Genomic DNA, 22286 nt, shown 5'->3' on the forward strand with positions numbered 1-22286 from the left:
CCCGCCCAGCCCCCAGAGACGCGGAGGAGAGGAAGGGTCTGCCCACCCCCAGGTGGCGCGAGTACAGGCCCGACCTCTGGACTCAGTGCATTTGAGGGATGACCTCCGGGCGTGAGGCGCCTCCCAGGGGAACCGGGAGGGAAGAAGGGTGTGTTCTTGAACCGCCCACCCCTACCCCACTCGCAGACGCTCAGCTCTGCTTCTGATGACAAGACTTGCCCCTCCCCCAATGGTTGCCCCAGGGCCCACCTGCCTGGGGGAGAGCCTGGGGCGGGGCGGTGGTGGCACAGCCCCCATGGGAGACCCGCAGAACACGTGTTCCTGAGAGGGGGAATGCTGTCCCCTCAGCCAGTCCCTGCCATCTGCCCACCTGCCTTCAGCACCCTCCACCCTGGCCCTCAGGTGCCTCTGAGGGACTCACACTCACACACACACACACACACACACACACACACACTTACACCTGCCTCCCTGCCCCATCAAGGAGTAGGCAGGGACTGTCCTCTACCCACCAGCCTGGATTCCATGGGGATCCAGTTGTCACCCAGTGAGCATTGGACCACAACCAGCCATGCAGAGCTGGTAGTGGTAAGGGCTGGTTCCTTTTTTTTCTCCCTCCAGCTCCTTGGGTCACAGGAAGGCCAGGCCACCAGTCTGAACCCCCTGGGAGCCAGTGAAGGGGCAAGGCCCAGTCCCAAGGGTCTCAGGTGCTTCCTCTTGTGCACCAATCCCCAGAATCCCTACCTCCCCTCTACCCTCCCAGTTCAACCACAGTCACTTTTTCTCGTACTCTTCAGAATAGTTATTGTTGACATGCTGGGTATTATTAGCCCATTTTACAGAGGAGGAAAATAAAGGCTGAGAGAAAGAGAGGGGCCTAAGGTCAAGGACAGAAGTGGGAGACAGACAGGAGGCATTCATCCCACCTCCCACATCCCATCCCTAAGATATGAAGGCCACAGAGCAATAATAATCTGCATCGTCCTCAGGCTGCACGGGGCTGATGATCAGGATGCAGGCATTTTTGGCTGCATCTGTGGCTGCCGAGAAGCGGTCAGGGATGTCTGGGGAGCGGCGGTAATCCTCTTCTGAGCGGTAGTAGAGGAGATAGCGGGGGGCACTTCCTGCCCACTGCTGGTACCAAGACACACCATATTCCCCAACGGTGCCATGGCGGGGGCTGAGCATGCAGGAGATTTGGACCACTTGGCCTGGGAAGACCAACAATGCGTCTGGCTGTGTCAGGACTGGCTGGGAGACTGAGAGAGACAGATCTGGCTCAGGCCTGGCCTGGGCCCCTTTTCTCCCACCCCGGCCTCATGAAGGCTTGGTCAGACTCCCAAATGACTCCTGTTCCTAAAGGGCTCATGGCCTGGTGCCATGCGATTGGAACTGGATGGGGTACTGAGCTGGTGACTCCTAAGTCCCCATTAGTGCCATGTTCCCAAGGATCTGTGTTCACTTGAGGGCCTCGAGGGACTGATGGCCTCTGGTTCCTTCTGTTGCCCACCCCACTCCTTGCCCTGAAGATCCCTATCTATCCCCTGTCACACTAGCTCTTCCAGACCCTGGCTATAGAATAACCACCTCCAGGAAGCTCCCTGGACTGTACCACCCATCAGCTCAGCCTCAGGCAACTGGATGCGGAGGACCTTCTTGGAAATAGGTTTTTTCCAAGACCGTGAAGTAGGGATTAGCCCACACCAGCTTCCCCTGTGACAACTCAAAAGGTGACCAGCTCTAGACCCTTCTAATACCCTGAAGCAGGGGTAGGGAATGTCTGGCCCACAGTCCATATCATTCAGTATGGTCCAGCCAAGGCATCCACAGGTAGGACTTGAAATTCACTAAATCTAGGACTTTTTTTACAGCTAATTTTTAAGTTGATAATTTTGTATGGCCCTTGAATGATGTTATAAATACCCAAATGGCCCTTGGCAGAAAAAATGTTCCCCACCCCTGCCTCAAAGAGTCAAAGTTCAAAGGGACCCTAGTGATCTGGTTAATCAGAAATAGAGAAACTGAGGCCCACATGGAGAAATTACTTACCCCAAGTTTAGGGCGCAGTCATCTCTCTGTAACCAGTTCTCCCCTTCACCTCAATGCCCCTTCTAGAACCCTACCACTGCTCATATCAATTTGCTTTCTTGCAGAGGCCTTCTGGAGCCAGTGCTGTTCCCTACCCCACCCAGATGAGCCAGGCCCAGGGATGGCTCACCTGCCAGGAGGGCTCCAATGAGAAGGAGAGCCAGGCGCCACCAGGCCATGGCCAGCAGCAGGGAGGCAGGCGGGAGCTGTTCTGTTGGGTGTGCTCCAGGTGCCTCAGGGCACTGGCAGGGGAGGCTACTGGACCACGACAGGACATGCAAATCAGCCCATTGATTAGTGGGGGAAGGCAGTGACTGGGGCCCAACTGCCAAGTCCCATCTTCCCAAATGTGAAAGTCCTGACCCCCCTGCCCCAGAGCCTTCTGAGAACAGGAGCTGAAATCCACACATGCATTATAGCAGGGGGCTGCTTTTACATTGAGGTATAACTCACATCTAAGAAAGTGCCCAAATCTTAAGTATGGCTCAATGATTTTCTATCTATCATCTATCTATCTATCTATCTATCTATCTATCTATCTATCTATCTATCTATCTATCATCTATCTATCATCTATCATCTATCTATCTATCTATCATCTATCTATCTATCATCTATCTATCTATCTATCTATCTATCTATCTATCTATCTATCTATCATCTATCATCTATCTACACACACACACACACACACACACACACCTGCAACCTCTACCCAGATCAAGATTTAGAACATTTCCATCTCCCCAGAAGACTCCCTCATTCCCCCCACCCCTCTCTACCCCTAATGGTAACCATCATTCTGACTTCTATCACTTAGATCAGTATTGCCTGCTCTAGAACTTTTAAAAATTTTTTATAAACTTATTGATTGACTTTAGAGAGAGAGGGGGGAAAGGAGAGGAAGAGAGACAGAGATAGAAACATTGATTTGTTGTTCCACTTATTTATGCATTCATTGATTGATACTTGTACGTGCCCTGACTGGGTTCGATACTGTATGATTCTCTTTATAGGACGTTATGGGAAAGGCAGTGGTTGCCAGGGGCTGGAGTCAACTACAAAGGGGCATAAAGAAATGTGGGGAAGTGATGGAAATGTTCTGCATCCTGACTGTGGTGGTGGTTATATGAGACTCGTCAAAACTCAAAACACTAAAAAGGGTAAGTTTTACTGTATGTAAATTTTACCTCAATAAATTTAACTAAAAAAAGAAAAAGAAACAAGAACAGAAAAAAAGAGGGGAGACTGGGACTGAGGAGGAAGGCAGTGGGAGAGGAAAGGATGTGAGCACAGGGAAGGGAGCCTTGAGTTGGAGGGGAGCCTGCAAGTTTGGTGAGGATCCCATGCTTTGGCCCAGGCCCCTGGCCAGCTGCCAGCTCACAGTGGGCTTTTACCAACCCTCATGAACCTCCCCTACGTTCAGTCTGGGAGCTCAGTTTCTACTGGTAGGAAAATGTGGTCTCTGGACATCCCTGGAAACCGAGGCTCCAGGCCCCACTATAGCCTTGCCTCAGATCCGTTACCAGGACACTGAAGGGAAGGCATTTCCTGCCTGGAGGTCTTGGCAGCTCCTACTGCCATGGAGACCAGCTTGAAGCTGGGCGGGCCTCAGTCTCCTCCCCATACTCTGGCCCAGCCAGAAGGAGGAAGAGGAGACCAGGGGTCCTGGACAACTGCAGGAGCCCAGCTCCAGGATGGCCAAGTAGGGACCTCAGCCTGGGTCCACCTACCTATCACCCAGCGCCCCGCCCCTACACACATACATCTCCCAGCAGGGCCCGAACCCTGGCTAGATCTCAGTCCCAGTTCCTTCCTTGGTTGAAGTCAGGCACCAAAGCCCCTACATCTGTCTCCTCTCCTCTGCCACCATGTTTATCACAGTGATGTTTGGAGGTAAGTAGGGTCCCATCCCAGCGGAAGGGTTGGGGAATGGTACACTCAGCTTGCCTTCCCCTGCCCTGGGGAGAGAGGGAGGCAGTGTGGGGAAGGGGATGGGAGGTTTGGGGAAACAGCTCTCTGAGGAAGCAGAGCTAGTGCCTGGAGTGAGTCCCTAGAGGGAAAAACCCTGGCTGGGTACCAGGAAATTCACATGACCCCTCTCCTAGAGCACCTGCCATGCTACCACGGAGGACGTTTTTAAACTGCATGATCTCTTTTTTTAAATCCTCCCCCAAGGATATTTTTTTCATTGCTTTTCAGAAAGAGCGGAAGGGAGAGAGAAACATTGATGTGAGAGAGACACATCGATTGGTTGCCTCCAGCTCTAGCCCTGACTGGGGCCAGGGATTGAGCCTGAAACCAAGGTACTTGCCCTTGACTGGAATCGAACCCAAAACCCTTCAGGCCACAGGTCGATGCTCTAACCATTGAGCCACACCGGCTAGGGCTAAACTGGGTGATCTCTTGGCTATTGATTCAGTCAGTGGTCCTCAAGATCGGGATGTATCAGGCACCTGAAGCTCTAGACACAGTTGTGATTCCTGACCCTCTGGTGGGAGGCGGTCCATTGTGGGAGGGGGGCTGGTGCAAGAGGTTGTCTAGTGCAGGAGCCATGAGTTGTGCACCCATCACTAACATCTCCGGAGATGGGGGGGATGGTAACAGCCCTAGTTCCACAGCCCTAGTCCCTGCTCTGGCTAAGAGATGGGAGAACCATGCCCGGTTGGCATGGTTCAGTGGTTGAGTATCGACCTATGAACCAGAAGGTCACGGTTCTATTCCTGGTCAGGGCACATGCCCAGGCTGCAGCTTGATCCCCAGTGTGGGGCGTGCAGGAAGCAGCTGATCGATGACTCTCTCTCATCATTGAAGTTTCTGTCTCTCTCTCCCTCTCCCTTCCTTTCTCTGAAATCAATAAAAACATATTTTTAAAAAAGAGAGATGGGAGAGCCACTATGCAGTACACCTGAAACTAACACAAAATAATATTGAATGTAAACTGTAATTCAAAAAAAAAAAAAAAAAGTAACTGCTTAGTGGGTATGTTGTTTATTTTCGGGGGGTCATGAAAATATTCTAGATATAGAGATGCCCTGGCTGGTGTGGCTCAGTTGGTTGGAACGTCTTCCCGTGTACCAAAAGGTTGCCAGTTTGATTCCCGGTCAGGGCACATAGTTGTCAGTTTGATCCCCAGTTGGGGAATCGGGAAGCAGCCAATCTATGTTTCTCTTATACATCAATTTTTCTGTCTCTCTTTCTCCCCCTTCCTCTCTCTCTAAAGTCAGTAAAACATATCCTCGGGTAAGGATTAAAAAGAAATAGAGGTGATGGTTGTACAACTCTCCGAATGTACTAAATGCCACTGAATCATACACTTTGGTTACAATGGTGGATTTTGTTATGTAAATTTTACCTCAATAAAAAAACCCACTTAAAAATAAAAAAAGAGATGGGAGAGGCAGAGGGTCCCAGATAGGGGGAAATAGAGGGTCCCATTCACTCACCTCTGCTCCTCCCCCACAGCTGGCTGCTGGGAGCTGGTGAACACGTGGTGCAGCTTGGTGACTCTCACTGCCCACCTAAGGCAGAGGGGGCGGGTGCCTCCAGATGGTGAGGGGACAAGGAGGGATGATGGGGTGGAGGTGCAGGGCTGCAGGCATGGGTACCAGCCTTGCCCTGCCTCCCTCCCTGCCCTCCCAGCAACCATCGCTCTCCTGGCTGAGGATGGGCACCTGGTGAGCCTGGGCAAAGACCTGGAGAAGGGGGCTTCTCAGGGTCCCTCCACAGGCAGCCCCCTGCTGCAGGAGCATGGGACCTATGTCCTCGTGCAGGTCATCAGTAAGTGGGGCCCAAGACTTGCTCCCCTCCTCCCACAGTTATTTTGGAATGTAAGAAGGATACAGCAGTCCAGAGACCACCCAAGGCCCTACCCAGCTCCCCACTTTGGCCAGAACCTAGCCTTGACCCTTGTATCCAATGGCCTGTCCTGACCCCAGCCTGAGCCAGCAAACGGGTCCAGAATAAGTAGGGGCCAGTCAGGAGTCATTCTTCCTCCCTCCACAGATGGGGAGGGAGGGGCCCCCACTCGCTATGAGTCCCTACTGGAAAACCTGGATGACCGGTGTCCAGAGCTGGCAGGTGAGTGTCACGGTAGAGCCCTGGGATAGGGAGGGAACATCTTCTCCCCAGCCCTGATAGGCAGGGCTTCCTGGGCTTCTAGAGGAGCTGCGTTGGCTGTCAGGTCTACCCTCAATGGGCAGCCGGAGGAGACGTACTGGCACTCGGCGTAGCCACCAGCAGCAAGGCCCTCCTTTAAGGCCCCAAAGGCTGGGCTCCCTACTGTCCAGGACCCGCTAGCTGGGGCCAGGAGCCAGGTAAGGAGGAGACATGGATACCTGGGGGGAGATTCACATCCAGAAGTGGGACCCTTTTGCAGGAGACAGACACTCATGTACTGAGAGAGGTGGGCAGGCCCCCAATGTCAACCCTCATCACACACACACACACACACACACACACACACACACACACACACACACATACCTGAAAGATGGAACACACTGTACTCAGAGACAGGTGCCTACCACCCGGCTAGAGTGTTAAGTGCCCAAGGGTAAGAACATCCTCAGTGCCCAGGAAATGTGGCACAGGGCCTGGCATTCAGTAAATGCTCTACGCAGAGTTGCTAAATGAACTCAATGAAGGCAATAGCACAGCCCATGTAATGGGGCTTGTGCTAGGTGTGAAGGACCTGCTCCTCTGTTACAGCAGGCCCCGTGACTGGGCACACCACAACCTAGTGGCCAAGCTGGACTCAGATCCAAGGGGTTTGGCAGTGACCTCTGCCTGTGTGATCAGGCCCAAACAGACAGCGACCCAGCAGCATTCCTCTTACGAAATCTGGAATTATTGAGTTGTATCAACAAGAGGGCAAGGTCACAGACAGGATGTGAGGCCACTGGGGACCTCTAAGATGTGGGTGCAGGGAAGGGGATCTAGAGGCAGAGGCAAGAAAGATAGAGGGAGCAGGCGTCCCTGAGAGGGGAGACAACTGGGAATTCCAGCTCCCAAGTCAGATGCCCCAGAAGTCACCTGCTAATGCCTCACCACCCACTTTGACTGCCCAAGGCTGTGATTACAACAAGGCTCCTCCCTTTTCCCCCAGGAGAAGAGCTTAAGGTGAATCATCCATACCACCTCTTCAACCATGTTGCTCCCAGCAGACAGCCAGTGAGAGGGCACACAGCAGGCTCTGGTCTAAAATAAACTCATTTAATTGCACATTCATGTCTCGGATCATCTGTGGGGTAAGAAACCCACAAAATCCTAGCTAAATGGGTACATTCTAGGGTTGTAGTCTGGCTGTTGGTGAAGGGGTGGAGTTGAGTGCAGATCTGGCCCAGAATCTCCTCCAGTCTGCACCAGTGTGCCCCAGGCTCTTCAGGGCAGGGAGCTCAGACCTGTGGAGGGAGGAGTGGCATAGGCTCGTGGTCAGCCTGAAGGTATAGGAAGAGGGGCTGTCCCTCCTAGCCCCTGCCTGGGATAAGGGTCGCTTGCTCACCGTGGTTGTATTTACACTGCTTCAGGGCCTCACTAAAGCCCTCGCACAGGGACAGGTCACTCTGAGTGGTGGAGCAGTCCAGGAACTGCTTGATTTCATAGCCGCAGGGCCCCATCTGCAGGGGCTGGGAGGCAGCGCGGGCAGGGACCTGCGGTGGCACAGGAGGCAGCAAGGTCAGTTCAAGGTGGGTACTAAGAAGAGGGTTCCAAAGCTGGGTGCCACCTACCCCTCCCCACAACCCCAGCCTGGGAGCCCCGAGGGTCCAGGCAGGACCAGCAGATTCAGCTGCTCCATCTCTTAAACAGGGTGAGCCCCAGAGCCCTCTCAAAGCCACTCAGCTTATGTTAGAGAGCATCTTCCTGCTGCCTTATAATGGGCATGTTGGGCAGGTGGGAGGAGTAGTAGAAGAATCTAGAAAAGCCCAGTCAGTGCTCTGCTAGTATTCTTGGAGTATGAGCCACATTCCTGTAAGTTCTAGCAACTTCCTGGCTCAGCCACACTGATCCTCATGACCCCTGACCCTGCCACTAAGTCTGCATTTGGTGCCCAGTGGGTGACAGGTCAGCGGGGAGCAGGCCCCAGAGTCACCAGCTACCCTTTGCTCTTGGGCCCAGGGACTACAGTGCATGATCTGAGAGTGGGGAAACAGAAGACTCAGGAATTTCGACATCCCTCCCCTCTACTAGGGTTAGGTGACCTTGGACAACCTTGGGCCGATCTCTGAGCCCTAAAGGCCTCGGTTTCCCCATCTCTAAAGGGCTGGTTGGCATCTGTCCCTGGTAGTCTAGGGACCTTGGCCTGCGGAGAGGACCTGGGAGAGCCTGCCTCTGAGTGGGCAACAGTGGAGTGAGAAATAGGACTCTGGTTGGGCAAAGTCCTGGGCCTGAGGCAGCTCAGGAAATGCCCGGAAACAACTCGGTAGACATTCCAGCTGGACTCCCTGCTCCGTGGCCTTCAGAGAAGTCGGCCTCAGTTTCTCCAGAGTTCACTGCTCACCTGCTGAGCTGCAGGCTGGGCTGGCTCTGAGCTCCCCCCGCTGAAGGCTCCCGTCAGGGCGCTGCCTACGACGTGTCCCACGGCCGAGCCCACGGCTACCCCGGCAGCCGTGGACGCCATCTGCGCCATCAAGCCCGGCTGGCCCGACGGGGCGGGAGCCGGCGCGGGGGCCGAGGGTGGCGGGTGCGCGGGCGGGTGGGCAGAAGGTGCGGCAGTGCGGCTGCGGGGTGGCAGTGTCGCAGGGTTAATCCCGGCAGGGCCCCAAACCAGAGGCCCGAGGGGCCTGCAGCCCCTGGACGTGCCCCCCTCCCTCCTCCCGTGGGGTGGGTGACCATCGTCTTAGACACGTGGTTGTGGCATTCCCTTATCCCTCCCGCACCCCACTAAGATGGCGCAGTAGTCGCCAAGGTCACGCTCTCACGTCCTTGGGGCAGTCCCCGGGCTTCCCTAGACTCCTCCACGGGGCCACTGTCCCGCTCACACCTGGCTGGCCGGGTGGCCATGCTGCGGCTCCCTCGGGGCATGGTCGCGGCGGTGGGACTCGGTTGAGCTGAGTCAGAGACCCAAACGGTGGCGGCGATTCTGTCCCCGGGAGCGACGCGGCGCAGCAGGTCGCTGCGGGCGCAAAGGGCGGAGCCTCGGGGACACGCCCCCAGCGGGAGGTGCGGGGCTTGCAGCCGCACCTCACTCCCGCGGGTTCCCCGGACTTAACCTCTTCCAGCCTGCGGTCGTCTCGGTGGCCGGTTCAGCTGGGAGGAGGACTCCGCACCCTTTCTGCGCCCCTCAGGAGCTGTGTGGGCCCTGGGGATATGAGCCAGTGTCGCAGAGCGCGGAGGGTCTACGCAGGGGCGATCTCGGAGGCAGGGAGTGGAGTTAGGTGGTGGCCAGTGCTCCGACGCAGAGGAGACGGGCGACCGGTGGAGGCCGGCTGGGAGGGGGCACGAGGCACCCGCCGTGCTGTCCCCCTGCTCTCAGGCACGGTTCTCGGACTTCTGTGTGGTCTCAGGGTCGCGGGGGTGGGGGTGGGGGGCGGACTAGAGCCGGTAAGAGGTGCCTCGGAGGCCGCCTGGCGGGACCCGTCTCCAAAATCCCCGCCAGGGGGCGTCGGGAACCCCTCTGCGACTCCTTCCCGGCCAAAATGAGCCCCCCGCGTGGCTCGCCGCCTCACCTTAGGCCCCTGCCCCACGAAGGCAGCGCCGGACGCTGACAGCGTTTACGCGACATTCAAGCAGCGTGCCCATCCCAGAGGCTGTGACCTGACTGCATAGAGGCGTCTGTACACGTCTGAATCCTGTGGCCTCCCGATTTTACCACCTTGGTCCCAGGCCGAGGGGAGGGCGGAAGTGGGGATTTAGGACGCTGTCCAGCCCTTCAGGAATTCCAGGTTTTCCGGTCTTCTCTGAGTGGCTTCGCAGTGGTCATATTATTACCCTGGTGGGAGGGGCGGCCTTCTTTACTGCACCCCCCCATCACTCTCCCTTGTGCGTGGGAGAAGAAATTGAGACCTGGTGGCACAAGGATTGTGAGGCGGATGAAATCACCCAGAGTAAAAGCATCGGTGTGGGGGGGGGGGTTGATCCAAGTGGGGAAAAGAGACCCTTCTGTGAGGAGGAGGGAGAGAGAAAGGGAAAGGGGGGTGGGGTGGAGGGGCCATGCCTGGCATACTCAGTTATGTGTGTGCAGAGCCCTTCTAAGCCACATATACCTGCAAGTCATATGCACTATAGTGTTCTTACCTCTCAGCCAGCCTGTGAAGCAGGGCCTTCTCCTGACCCCTGTCTGGGCCTGGGCCTCAGTTTTCTCCTCTCTCAATTGGGGGTGAAGGGTGGGCCATTTTCTCCTCACAGACATGCCAGTCCTGGTCCAGCCTCTACTGCTTTGCTCATGCAGTCCCTGTCCACCTGTTCAAATTTGCCAAATTGGCCCATCCTTCTAGGTTTATCAGGTCCTCCTCTGGCAGGAAGCCCTTAGTGACCAGCCCACCTTACTGTGTGCATGGTTAGCTTATAACCCTGGGCCTGCACTGCAAGTGCCTGTTACTTCAGCTCCCATGACCGGTGGACTGCAGGTTCCCCAAAGCATGGCCACGCAGCCCTGGAGCCACTCAAGACCACTTAATGAATGTTTTTATAATTATGTATTTTCATGTATATCAGAAGAAATGTATAATTAGCTCAGCAAATCCATGATTTCTTGACCAATATTACTAAGAATGAAGCTGAAGTAGGTATTTCAATTTTTAAAAGTGAGTCACTTTAAAGAAAAAGTTGCTAATAGCTTAAGTAGTAAAAACCACTGCTGTCAGCCATCTCCTGGCCCTCTAGGCGTCTCTGTGGAGCCTTTCTGGAGAAGCCTGGTTGTCCTCTGTTCCCTCCCAGCCTCCCTCCCTTCCCAGGCCTAGGCTGGGTGCCCACAGCCTCACCTTGTAACACTCAGGATCCTGCCCACCAGAACAAGAGCCACTGCCTGCTTTTTGGCTCAGCAGTATTGCCCATGATGGAGCAGACTGCCTGGTGAGATGGTAAGGCCCCTGGTCATCACAGGGAGTATAAGAGACTGGAGGATGCCTTCCAGCATGTGGACACCGCTCCCTCCCTTAGGTCTCAGGAGGCCCTGAGGAGCCTGTTGGTCCCTGATGAAGAGACAGCCTGGGCCCCCCAGAGCCCCACTGTCCTCGGACAGCACCCTCCCTCTTGCTGACCAGCTAGAAGGAACTCCTGATCACACTCCATTGCTTGCTGGTATGGAAAAGCCTGTTCTGGTCCCTCCCTCTTGGGACCTTAGTTTTCTAATCTATAAATTGTCTATGTTCCAAGCTGGGAGACTAGCCAGTCTCCTCTGTATGCCTCAGTTTCCCCTGGGACATATTTTGATATCCCTTTTCTTACAGGGGATAGAGTGCAGTCTTCTAGATGGATCAGCAAAGTTCTGAGGAGTGAGGAAATTTGCCATGGGTATAACCACCTGTCATAAGCTAATAGGAGGTCAGAGGCCAGGCCACGAGGGAGACCAGGTGGGGATATGCCTTCCAAAGATGGGGGTAGGGACCAGGAGGAGTGAAACGCGACTTCTCTTAGACTCCCCCCCGCACATTGGGGAAACTGAGGCCCTGAGCAACACCAGCTGGCCAGGGTCACCCAACACCAGGCCTCAGACCACAGGCGCGACTCGCCCCTGGTTAGGACGGGGTCTCCCGGCCCTAGGCTCCTACGGGGCCAGCCCCTCCCAGTCCACCTCCCCCATCCCCGCGGCCGCCTTCACCGCCGGGAGAGTTTAGAACAAAAGGCCCGGGGGGCGGGGCCGGGGCGGGCCGGGGGCGGAGCGGAGTCTATAAAGGGCGGCGGCCCGGCGCGGCCCAGCAGGCCCAGCAGCCCTGGGGCGGATGGCTGGGGCCACTCGGCTCCGCAGCGCGGCACTGCGCGCCCTGCTGCTTCCTTTGCTGCTGCTGCTGCTGTCGCCCCCGCCGCTGCTGGCCCGGGCCCCGCGGCCGCCGGTGAGTGCCCGCCGCCGGCCAGCCGCTCCTCGCTCAGGGCGCGCCGGGCACGCCGGCTGGGCCCAAAGACGGAGCTGGACCCACGGGGGCGCTCGGGGTACCCTGGAGTCGCCCGTTACCCAAAACGCCTTCTGGGTCCCTGTGGGCGTGATAGATAGTGAGCTTCCTGTCCCTGGAGGTGTGCAAGTGGAGCCTGCACGAGGATCGCCCAGGCTGGTGAGGCGGGACTCGGCGCTAGACACACGCCCCCTCCCAGCGTGGGAACCCGCTCCTCCGTGCCCCAGCGCAGACGCTGGGGTGTGCCGAGGGAGGTAGCAGAGGGAGTGGTTACAGGGCCCTCTATCAGGGACAAAGCAGGGCAGGTCTCAGGCTGCTGTCAGCCTCCAGGTGTGTGGCCTTAGTGGGCACACCTCCAGTTGTGCAGTGGGCTGGAGGATTAAAGAAGAGCTGGGGAGGGCAGCGGCTGTGCTGGGGGAAATGGAGTCGGAGCCTGGAGGAGGTGCCACCGCCTAGGCACCTGCAAGTGGCAAGTTTGGGAGGCTTGGAGCTGGGACAGCATGAGCGTGAGAGGTTCTCTGTGTGTGTGTGTGTGTGTGTGTGTGTGTGTGTGTGTGAGAGAGAGAGAGAGAGAGACAGAGAGACAGAGAGACTGAGAAAGTGAGAAAGAAGGGGGGCCAAGGGTGGAGAATTGAGAACCTCAGAGAGCAAGGGGGTGGGAGAGCAAGGGAAGGGGGAAGAATGTGATCTGAAGAGTCCATGTGAGAGAGCAGCAGAATGAGAAGAAGAGGGTCGGTCATGGGGGGTTGTGACAGCCTGCATGTGCCCAGAAAGCTGCATGCTCCCCTCGAGCTAGGGCTTCGGAGGACCACTACCAGGAGTGACCAGGCAGAGCCTGGAGTCAGAGCCAGGGCAACTGCAGGCCCCTGGGCTCCTGGGAGCCCATCCCACCCCTATTGGCAGCTAAGGCATCCAGACAGCTCAGGCAGGTATGGAAACATTAGGAGGTGTGATAGGCAGGATGTGGGACTAGTCTGGTGAGGAGGGAGGTCTGACCAGGTTGGGCCCCTCTGTCCAGCCACCCCAGCTCTGCCCTGGCCAGCGCTGCCCTCACTGGCTGTGGGAGCAGGAGGAGATAGGATGGGTGGGGTAAGGTGAGTGTGAGGTACCTCAGTCTGGAAGCTTTGCCTCTTCCCCAGCCCCTCCCAGTCCCCTAGATTTGAGGGGCAGTTGGATATCACTGTGGGTAGCAGTTGAGCCCACAGGTTCGGGAATTGGAGAGATCTGGGTTTGAACCTAGGTGAGCCTTCTTGTGCCTCAGAACCTCACCCTCCCAGTCTTGTCAGGAGTGGGTGGGAGGTAACAGTGCCCACCGCTGGGCATTGAGGATTAAATGAGGTAATTTGAGGAGCGGTACAGCCAGCACACTGGAGACATTCCGTCACCTGTAGCTGCCACTTTGATGCTTATGCAGGGTCAGTTGGGGCCTGATCTGAGCTGGGCTGTGTCTGTCACTCTGCAGATATGCAGAGAGCATTTGGGGTCGCTCCTGATGTGTTTATCCCCAGGCTGCTGTTGGCAGGGCCAGGAAAGCTCTGTAAATATTTATCCATCTCAGTTCAGCAGCTTTCAGGGTTGATGAAAGCCCTGCAGCCCCTGGGATCAGCTGGGGAGGGGTGGGAAGGGGAAGATTAGGCCACAGTGTCTGGTAGAAGATGGACCTACCTGTTGGACTGGCTGTGTGACTTGGCCAGGTTGCTTGGCCTCTCTGAGCCTCAGAGGGGTTTGATGCTAAATAGAATGGCATCATAATGCTCCCCTGTCTTCCTCACAGCCTCCTGTCGGTTATCTCCTGCCAACGGCTGAAAGCATAGCTATGATTAATTATCCCTACTTGACTAATGGCAAACTGAGGCCCAGAGAGGGGCACAGCTAGTCTGGCTTTACCCAACAGTCTCCTAGTCTGGGGCCCTCCTCTATCTCTCCTCTACCGGATGCCTCCCATTTTCTTGATTGGAAGTTGTCCCGGGGCTGACCTTGAGCTCCTAGCTCAGCCAAGAGATTGAGTCAGCCAAGAAATTCCTCGAGGATGTTTGAGGCTGTGGTTTAGTGCCTGCCAGAGGAGCACGGGGTGAGGGAGCTGGACACCCAGCACACGGGGCTGGCCAAAGGAGGATACTAGCCCAGGAGGAGGGAGTACATCAGAAGAAACACTGCTCAGCAATGTGGGTTTTGGAGGTAGGCCAAGAGCTAAGGGGGTGCAAGGAGAGCTCTGGGTGGGGAAACATGAGCCCTGGGTCTAGGACCAGCTCTTGCCCCACTTGCAGTGTGACCCTGGGTAAAGTCCTTGACCTCTATGGCCTCTGGGAAATGCCTGCTCCCTGACTCCCAGGACTGTGGATGAGGCCAGGTGTGGTTTGTGCCCACCAGCCGCCTCACTGAATCCCAGCAGTCTTGGGAGGACCACTGCACCCATCTTAGGAATCAGCAGGCTGCCTCGTGCCAGGCCAGGAAGGACTCGGAAAGATGAAATGTGGGAGGTCAGTGGGGTAGAGAGCATGTTTCCCATTCCAGTAATGGGGAAAAGGAGGCCAAGAGCTATTAAATGATGGGCTTCCCCCAAGAGATCCTACTGGCTGGAGGCCTTCATTCTAGTGCCATCTGCTCACTCTCTCTCTAAGACCAATGAATGTGACACAGACAGGGAGCAAGAGACCTTTGCTTAAGAGGAGACCTTGCATAAGTCACTCTTCTTCCCTGGGTTTGCAAGCTCCCTTCTGACTGTAACTCCTGTTTTACTATTTAAAGTCTGGAGACTTTGGGGGAGCTGGATGCTAGGTGGGTGGTGGGAGATCTAGGGAATTTGGTGAGAGCAGATTCCCAGGTGTAGGACCGGAGGGCTCACAGGGCCCAAGAGCAGGGCCAGGGAAGAGGCTCTGTGCCAGATGCTGCAGCAGCATTACAGAAGGAGGGCATTTAGCCCTTTGCCATGGCACTATTACCATTTGATAGGTGGGGAAATCAAGGCTAAGAGAGGACAGTGACTTGCCCAGGGTCACTGGACCTTCTGAATCTCAGTCTGTGGCTCTTTCTGCTGCACTGAGAGTACCATGATCCAGGTCTCTGGGAGTGGACTTGGTGCCTCATGGGGGCAGGAGAGGGTTGGGAAGTAGCAGGTACTTAATATTTCCCCATTCCTTCTCTTCATCACCAGGGTGAGGCCAGCCTGGGTCCCTTCAAAAGGATGACTCCCGCCCAAAGAACAGAGCAGGGGTAGCAGGTAGGGTGGGCTATGAACCCATATAGCCTGCCATCTGCCAGCTATTATCTGGGCAAATTGCTTAACTACTTTGGGCTCCATTACCTCATCTAAGAAATGAGCATGATGAAAGTAGAGTTGGTGAGAGGTCCCATCAGAGGCTAAGAGCATGTCTTTGGAGCTATTGGCAGGGTCCTAGCCTAGATACAGGTCAACTGTGACAGTGAAAAGTACTTAATAGCAGTAAGCCCAGTATCGGCTGGAACACACAAGCCAGTGAGGCTGGGCTCTGCCAGGTAACCAACAATTCAATAAGCAAGCTCAAACCGAGGGAAAACTGGTTCAGGGCCCCACACACCAAGTAGCTCCATAGCCGCCTGGGGGTTCAGAAGCCCCAGGTGTTCAGTGGAGTATGAGTTCTTGGTCGCTCCATAATCTGGAGCTTGGTGGGGGGTGGTGGTGAGGGAGCTAGGACTCTGATTAGAAGCCTGGGGCCTGGGAGAGCTGCCAGAGGCTAGGTTGAGGCCAAGGCTGAGGGTGGGGCCTGGGTGGCCCAGCTCCCACCCCAAATATGGCTGTGGGAAGGCCACAGCTGCCCAGACCAGACAGCCACTGAGTATCTCAGCAAACAGCACCACTCCATGCCTCTCCTCCAGCTTTGCACAGTGTCTACAGCCAGGCTTTTGCCTCTGGCCTGGGTTATCAGAGTCCTCACCGGGCCCCGCCATGCCCTTGCTGGATGACTTCACAGGGTCTCCCAACTTCTCTGAGCTTCTGCTTTTTTCATGAACTAAAACTGTGACCTCTACCCGGGACTTTTGGAGGGTGGCAGCTCCAGGTCAGAATCCCATGGGGCTCTGGCGGGGCTGAGTGGCTGGTAACTGTCTTCTCCTTAAGACACACACTCAGGCATGGAGCAGGCAGGCAGACTACATCTAGCCCTGCCCTGCACTGGCCCTGGAGAGGTCTGAGCAAAACTGTCCTCAGAAATCAGACCCATTTTCCAGACTGGGTGCCCTTATTGGTTGCTCAGCCCCAGGCTAAGTATTTTATTTTTATTTTTAAAAATGTTTTATTGATTTCAGAAAGGAAGGGAGAGGGAGAGAGAGATAAGAATGATGAGAGAGTCATTGATCAGCTGCCTCCTGCATGCCCCCTATTGGGGATTGAGCCCACCACCTGGGCATGTGCCATGACCAGGAATCGAACCGTGACCTCCAGGTTCATGGGTCGACACTCAACCGCTGAGCCACACCGGCTGGGCTAGGCTAAGTGCTTTAAATGCATTGCCTTGGCTCATCCTCAGATCAACACTATGGGGAGGAATCATTCCCACTTGTCAGGTAAGCAAATTGATGCAGAGCTGCAGCCCCTCCACACTGAAGAATGTCTGAGGTGGGTGTCCCGGGCTGGAGTAGCGTACATGATTTGGGAGCTAGGAGTGGAAGGGAGAGGATTCAGGAAGAAGGTGGGGTGGGGCAGTGGTGGAAGCAGGAGGTGCTGTCTGGCCTTTCCTCAGAAGCTTTGTGGGGTCTATTCCTGGGTGTGTATGGAAAGTAAAGTCTCTGTGCCCGCTCTCAGACCTCATCAGTCCAAATGGCCAGAGCAGGTGACAGGCAGCCCTGGGCCCTTCCAGGTGGGAGTGGCAGGCAGTAGGAGGCCTTGGAACAAGTCATCAGGAAACCAGTGAGCTCATGCCAAAGGGCCTGCAGTATGACAGATAGCACGCTTTCTCTTGCCCTCCGCTTGCCCAGTGACTCAGTGGGCTGGGGCTGAGTATGGGTGTGCTGACAGGCCACACCTCTAACAGTGGCCATGAGAACTGGAGACCTAACCAGGCCTCCCCATCCTCTCTCCTGCCCAGGACACCCACCGCCGCCACCTGGTGAGGAGGGGGCCACAGGCCTGGCATGAGGCCCCTCCACGCAACCTGGCACCTGCTCCTGCTGCACAGGAGCCTCCTCCTCCTGCCGGGGGCCCTACACCTCCCCGCTGTGGTGTACCTGACCCACCTGATGGGCTGAATGCCCGCAACCGACAAAAGCGGTTCGTGCTGTCAGGTGGGCGCTGGGAGAAGACCGACCTCACCTACAGGTAGGGCCCTCGGCCATGAGCAGACTCTAGACCCCTGTGTGTCCGTGTATGCACCTGCCACCCTCACACCTGCTTCTCGAGACATGCCAGGGCTAGATCTCCATGGATAACAGACCTGTGTGTCTACTGATCCTTGAGCCATCCATGGGTCGACACCCCTGAACCCCAACTTAGATGCACACACAGACAGCACCCCTCCACACATATGCTCTCCCATGGCGGAGGGACAGTGCCTCTGTCAGCCCATGCCTGTCACCCTGGAGACGTCCTGGAGCACAGCTTTCAGTCATACAGGCAGCCTCTATGGTGAATGAGGCAGCCACAACCTCTCCTCTTGGGGAGCTGGGCATTAACCTTGTCATTGTTCAGATCTAGCTTCATAATTCAGGATCCATGCAGGAGGGAAACCGTGGTGAGGGGACAGGTAATAGCTTAGGTGACCCAAAGCTGAAACTTAAACATTATGCGGGTGGGGACTTGGTTTGAGAGAGAAGGCACATGAAAACCACTGTGGTATCACATGGCATTGAAGCTGAGACTGCTGGGGGCCTCAGAAATGTCTTGGGTGGGAACTGGGAACTGAGAGGGGGCAAGTCAAAGGGTCAAGGTCTCCCTACAGTGAGCAGGACAGTCAGGTCTACAAGGTAGGTCTTGGGGCTCCTGGTCCTGTGTTCTTCCCACTGAATGCAGACACCTGTGTGCACCAAGGACACAAATCCACAAAAATGTGCCCATGTGGCAGAGGGATCAGTGCACCACACCTGAAGCTAACCTGGCCTGTGTCCTGTGTGCATACACCCCCACTGAGCATCCAGAGGCAATCCTGGCCCAATACCCATCAGACATTCCCTTCTTGGTTGGTGTTTGGGAAGAAAGCATGGGCCAGGACACCCCCAGGTCCCTCAAATGGCAGGTCGTCCCCATGCGAGTACTCAGAGGCTAACCCTGCCCTGAGTGAGGCCCAGGCCCCTCCTTCCCCCCAGGATCCTTCGGTACCCGTGGCAGCTGGTGCGGGAGCAGGTGCGGCAGACAGTGGCAGAGGCCCTACGGGTGTGGAGTGAGGTGACACCACTCACCTTTACTGAAGTGCATGAGGGTCGTGCTGATATCATGATCGACTTCACCAGGTGAACCGCTGGCTTGGAACTCCTCTGGGGACAGCTCCAGCTGTCAGCAGCTGCTGACTCTGTTCCCACCCACCCACAGGTACTCGCATGGGGACGACCTGCCATTTGATGGACCTGGGGGCGTCCTGGCCCATGCTTTCTTCCCAAAGACCAACCGAGAAGGGGATGTCCACTTCGACTATGATGAGACCTGGACTATTGGGGACAACCAGGGTATGGGCTGGGGATCCATTTTCCAGATTGGGCAACTGAAGATCATAGAGAATGGGAACTTGCCAAGGTCCCAGAGCTGGGGTCTGGAGCTTGGGTATCTTGCTGCAGGAGGCTCGGGGATTGCCGGGCTATTTCCCTTTTCCAGGCACAGACCTCCTGCAGGTGGCAGCCCACGAATTTGGCCATATGCTCGGGTTACAGCACACGACGGCTGCTAAGGCCCTTATGTCCCCTTTCTATACCTTCCGCTACCCGCCGAGCCTCAGCCCAGATGACCGCAGGGGCATCCAGCACCTATATGGCCGGCCTCGGCCAGCCCCCACCTCCAAGCCTCCAGCAATGGGCCCCCAGGCTGGGGTGGATACCAACGAGATTGCACCACTGGAGGTGAGGTGCAAGCGGGTGGGAAGACAGGAGATCAGGCCCTGCCCCAGCTCCTCCAACCCCACTGGCCTCTATGGCTCCAATCTGGGCTCTTTCCTGCCCCCCTCCCAGCCGGAAGCCCCACCAGATGCTTGCGAGGTCTCCTTTGACGCAGTATCCAGCATCCGTGGCGAGCTCTTCTTCTTCAAGGCAGGCTTTGTGTGGCGGCTGCGCGGGGGCCAGCTGCAGCCTGGCTACCCTGCTCTGGCCTCTCGCCACTGGCAGGGACTGCCCAGCCCCGTGGACGCAGCCTTTGAGGATGCCCAGGGCCACATCTGGTTCTTCCAGGGTGAGTGGAGGCTGGAGGCTCATGCTCAGGAGATTTCCAAGAGCCAGGAGTGCCATGGCCAAGGGTAGGGACAGATAGACAAGTATGATGGGCAGGTAGAGGGTGCCCTGAATCCTCAGCATCGAGGGAAAGCAAGGCTCACTGCTCTGGGCACAGCTGGGAGACTCCCGGAGGCTGTGACTCTCAAGGTGGGAGTAGAGTAGAAGGTATTTCACAATGGGCCACGCACTGGCTTCTAGCTCAGAGGTCTTGAAATGACTCACCTAAGGGCACAGCTTGGAAAAGTTAAAGCAGGGATTTGATCTAGGTCTGGTGACCCTAGAGCCTGTGCTCTTAACTTTCAACTGGCAGAGAAGAGAGCCTAGAGCATTCCAGGTGGCAGGGACTTCATAAACAAGGGCCCAGCCAGGACCTGCTGTGACAGAGCTAAGGCCCAGGGGGTGGTGAGCAGTCAGATGTCAAATGCCAGGTGCCTCTCTGCTGCTTAGAATAACCTTTGGCCTGTGGTACGTCCCCAAGCCTGTGCCACTTCAGCTTACTCCTGCTGGCTCCAACTTCCCCTGGACTGAGGGTACCATGCAGGACAATGTAACTGAGGCTGGGAAAGTCTGTGGCAGTGGTGGCAGCTGGGCAGGTCCCTGATGGCTGAGTGTGGCAGTTGCCCAGCTCCATTGCAGCCTCCCTCTTCTGCAGGGGCTCAGTACTGGATGTATGATGGTGAGAAGCCAGTTCTAGGCCCTGCACCCCTCTCTGAGCTGGGCCTGCTGGGGTCCCCAGTCCACGCAGCCTTGGTCTGGGGCCCTGAGAAGAACAAGATCTACTTCTTCCGAGATGGAGACTACTGGCGTTTCCACCCCAGCACCCGCCGTGTGGACAGCCCCGTACCCCGCAGGGCCACTGACTGGCGAGGAGTACCCTCTAAGATCGATGCCGCCTTCCAGGATGCTGATGGTGCGTTGGGAATTGAGTGGCTGGTGGAAGTGGTGCAGCAGCTACATTTCCTACCCTATGGTGGCTGGGCACCAGCTTGGTCCAGCTCCCTCCCCAGCAAGCCCCCTCCTCGTGCTAGGGCAGTGCTACACCCATGTGTTGCAGATAAGATTGAGAGCCAAAGAGGTGCAGGGATTTTTCCAGATCCCTTGGTCATGGCTGGTATTAATAACCACTGCACACTGAGGACTGATGATGTTCCAGGCACTTAAGCTCCCTAAATGTCTCATGCAATGCTCAGGTGTTGTACCTGTTAGGAACCCAGTTTCAGAAGAGCAAACAGAGGTTCAGGTGGTGAGGTTCCCTAACTGAGGCCGCCCAGGTGGACATTGGGCAGCTAGGACCATCACCCAGGCAGTTTCTGCTCCTAACCATTGAGCAATCTGGCCTCTTGCAATTGCCAAGGACTAGACTGAGGACTCACAATCCAGTGCTCTCTCTCATATCCCCCACTTTGTTTCTGTGCTCTCCCACAGCAGGACCTGTTGGGAGAGCTGTCCTATGGTGGTCTTGGGCTCTGGGGCTCCAGGTTGCCCATATCACCCACATGACTCAAGATACCCATATGTATCTGGATGGTGGGTGCAGGAGTAGAGTGATGTGGAGGGAGGGCCAGTACGGGGAGCAGGATTTGCTATCCTGACAGGTAGGAATTGGGCCTCTGAAGCACCCAGCATTTGTTAGGCTGGGTGGTAGCCCAGGTCAGACTCTGAGCAGGCTGAAGGGCTCCCCCAAGGGAAAGGAGGTTCTGGAGGGCCTAAAGGTTTCAAGGAACTCAGAAGTGGCCAAACCTGCCTACCTGGAGCTCCCCCATGTCCATCTCTTGGCACAGCCTGATAGTAGTTGTTAGGCCCAGTGTCTACTTGCCCAGGCCTGACCTTCCTTTTTCCTCAGGTTATGCCTATTTCCTGCGTGGCCGACTCTACTGGAAGTTTGACCCTGTGAAGGTGAAGGCCCTGGAGGGCTTTCCCCGTCTTGTGGGGCCCGACTTCTTCGGCTGTACAGAACCTGCCAACACTTTCCGCTAACCATGGCTTGAATGCCCTCAAGGCCCCTGACCCCTGTCAGGCCACTCATATCACCTAGAGACCCATGACCATCTTTGTGGCTGTGGGCACCAGGCATGGGACAGAGCCTGTGTCTCTTCAGGTGGTTGGGGAGGGGTCCTGCCACCGTGACAACTGCAGGGAGGGCCACGCAGGTCGTGGTCACCTGCCAGCAACTGTCTTAGACTGGGCAGGGAGGCTTTGGCATTAAGGGTGGGGGTGGTATTGGACCTGCTCTACCCAACCTGTGCAGGTCACATTCAAACCTCAGAGAGCTGTCCTTGCTTTCTATCTCTGTCCCTCAGGAAAGGACCTCAGCAGGTCTGTGGGAGCTGGAGCCTTTGCTTTGTTTCTGCTGCCAGGTCCCTGCAGGGTGCTGGCACATGGATCTCGGGGCCCCTTGGCCTTCTGCCCTTTCCTGAGAAGTCAGCTTGGAACTGGCTGCCTTCCAGTTGGTGAACCCCAAGATCCAGGCCAGAAGGTCCAGAGTCAGCTGGGGAGGGGGGTGCTTCCTGCTGGAGACCCAGGGCCTTGGAGGCCCCAACATACCTCAATCTTCTCATGGGCCAGATCCTCCCCAGACCCCTCATCCTAGCACTGAGACCCTCCAAAGCCATGTAAATGTGTGTATAAAACCTTTTTTTAAAAAAATTGAGGACTGTCATTAAACACGGTCATGATCATTTTCTACCTGCCTGACTGGGGTTTCTCTGTGATGGGAAGGATAGGATGGGGAAAGAGCTGGGCCAGGGAGGTAGGAGGCTGGTA

General features: G+C 56.1%; 4 protein-coding genes across 8 annotated transcripts; 2 read left to right on the forward strand and 2 right to left on the reverse strand.

Moving 5' to 3' along the window:
• Positions 1-797: 797 nt before the first annotated feature.
• VPREB3 (V-set pre-B cell surrogate light chain 3) lies at positions 798-2663 on the reverse strand. Of its 2 annotated transcripts, none has more exons than XM_081123693.1 (2): positions 2219-2663; positions 798-1259 (listed from the first exon to the last, which is right to left on the reverse strand). In XM_081123693.1, exons 1-2 carry the CDS (start codon positions 2496-2498, stop codon positions 943-945), a joined length of 597 nt encoding a protein of 198 aa, XP_080979819.1. In that variant the 5' UTR covers positions 2499-2663; the 3' UTR covers positions 798-942. The 2 variants fall into 2 exon arrangements, with proteins under 2 accessions (XP_080979819.1, XP_080979820.1); XM_081123694.1 differs by having other exon boundaries at positions 798-1211; positions 2219-2295.
• Positions 2664-3715: 1052 nt separating this feature from the next.
• On the forward strand, positions 3716-7310 carry LOC308550178 (uncharacterized protein C22orf15). The gene is made up of 6 exons (XM_081123696.1): positions 3716-3984; positions 5554-5640; positions 5731-5868; positions 6094-6168; positions 6251-6404; positions 7196-7310. The coding sequence occupies exons 1-5, from the start codon at positions 3960-3962 to the stop codon at positions 6385-6387; spliced, it is 462 nt and encodes a 153-aa protein (XP_080979822.1). The 5' UTR covers positions 3716-3959; the 3' UTR covers positions 6388-6404; positions 7196-7310.
• CHCHD10 (coiled-coil-helix-coiled-coil-helix domain containing 10) lies at positions 7282-9912 on the reverse strand. Its single transcript, XM_081123695.1, has 4 exons — positions 9071-9912; positions 8588-8807; positions 7592-7739; positions 7282-7490 (listed from the first exon to the last, which is right to left on the reverse strand). Exons 1-4 carry the CDS (start codon positions 9109-9111, stop codon positions 7471-7473), a joined length of 429 nt encoding a protein of 142 aa, XP_080979821.1. The 5' UTR covers positions 9112-9912; the 3' UTR covers positions 7282-7470.
• A 1987-nt stretch (positions 9913-11899) lies between these two features.
• Positions 11900-22206, forward strand: MMP11 (matrix metallopeptidase 11). 4 transcript variants are annotated; one of them, XM_081123291.1, is made up of 8 exons: positions 11900-12296; positions 17201-17430; positions 18414-18557; positions 18637-18770; positions 18916-19157; positions 19266-19482; positions 20176-20433; positions 21367-22206. In XM_081123291.1, the coding sequence occupies exons 1-8, from the start codon at positions 11970-11972 to the stop codon at positions 21498-21500; spliced, it is 1686 nt and encodes a 561-aa protein (XP_080979417.1). In that variant the 5' UTR covers positions 11900-11969; the 3' UTR covers positions 21501-22206. The 4 variants fall into 4 exon arrangements, with proteins under 4 accessions (XP_080979417.1, XP_080979419.1, XP_080979418.1 ...); XM_081123293.1 differs by having other exon boundaries at positions 11939-12080; XM_081123292.1 differs by having other exon boundaries at positions 11939-12080; positions 18916-19482.
• The last annotated feature ends 80 nt before the right edge of the window (positions 22207-22286 follow it).

Source organism: Miniopterus schreibersii, assembly GCF_964146895.1.
Source record: "Miniopterus schreibersii genome assembly, chromosome: 20".
Taxonomy (NCBI): domain Eukaryota; kingdom Metazoa; phylum Chordata; class Mammalia; order Chiroptera; family Miniopteridae; genus Miniopterus; species Miniopterus schreibersii.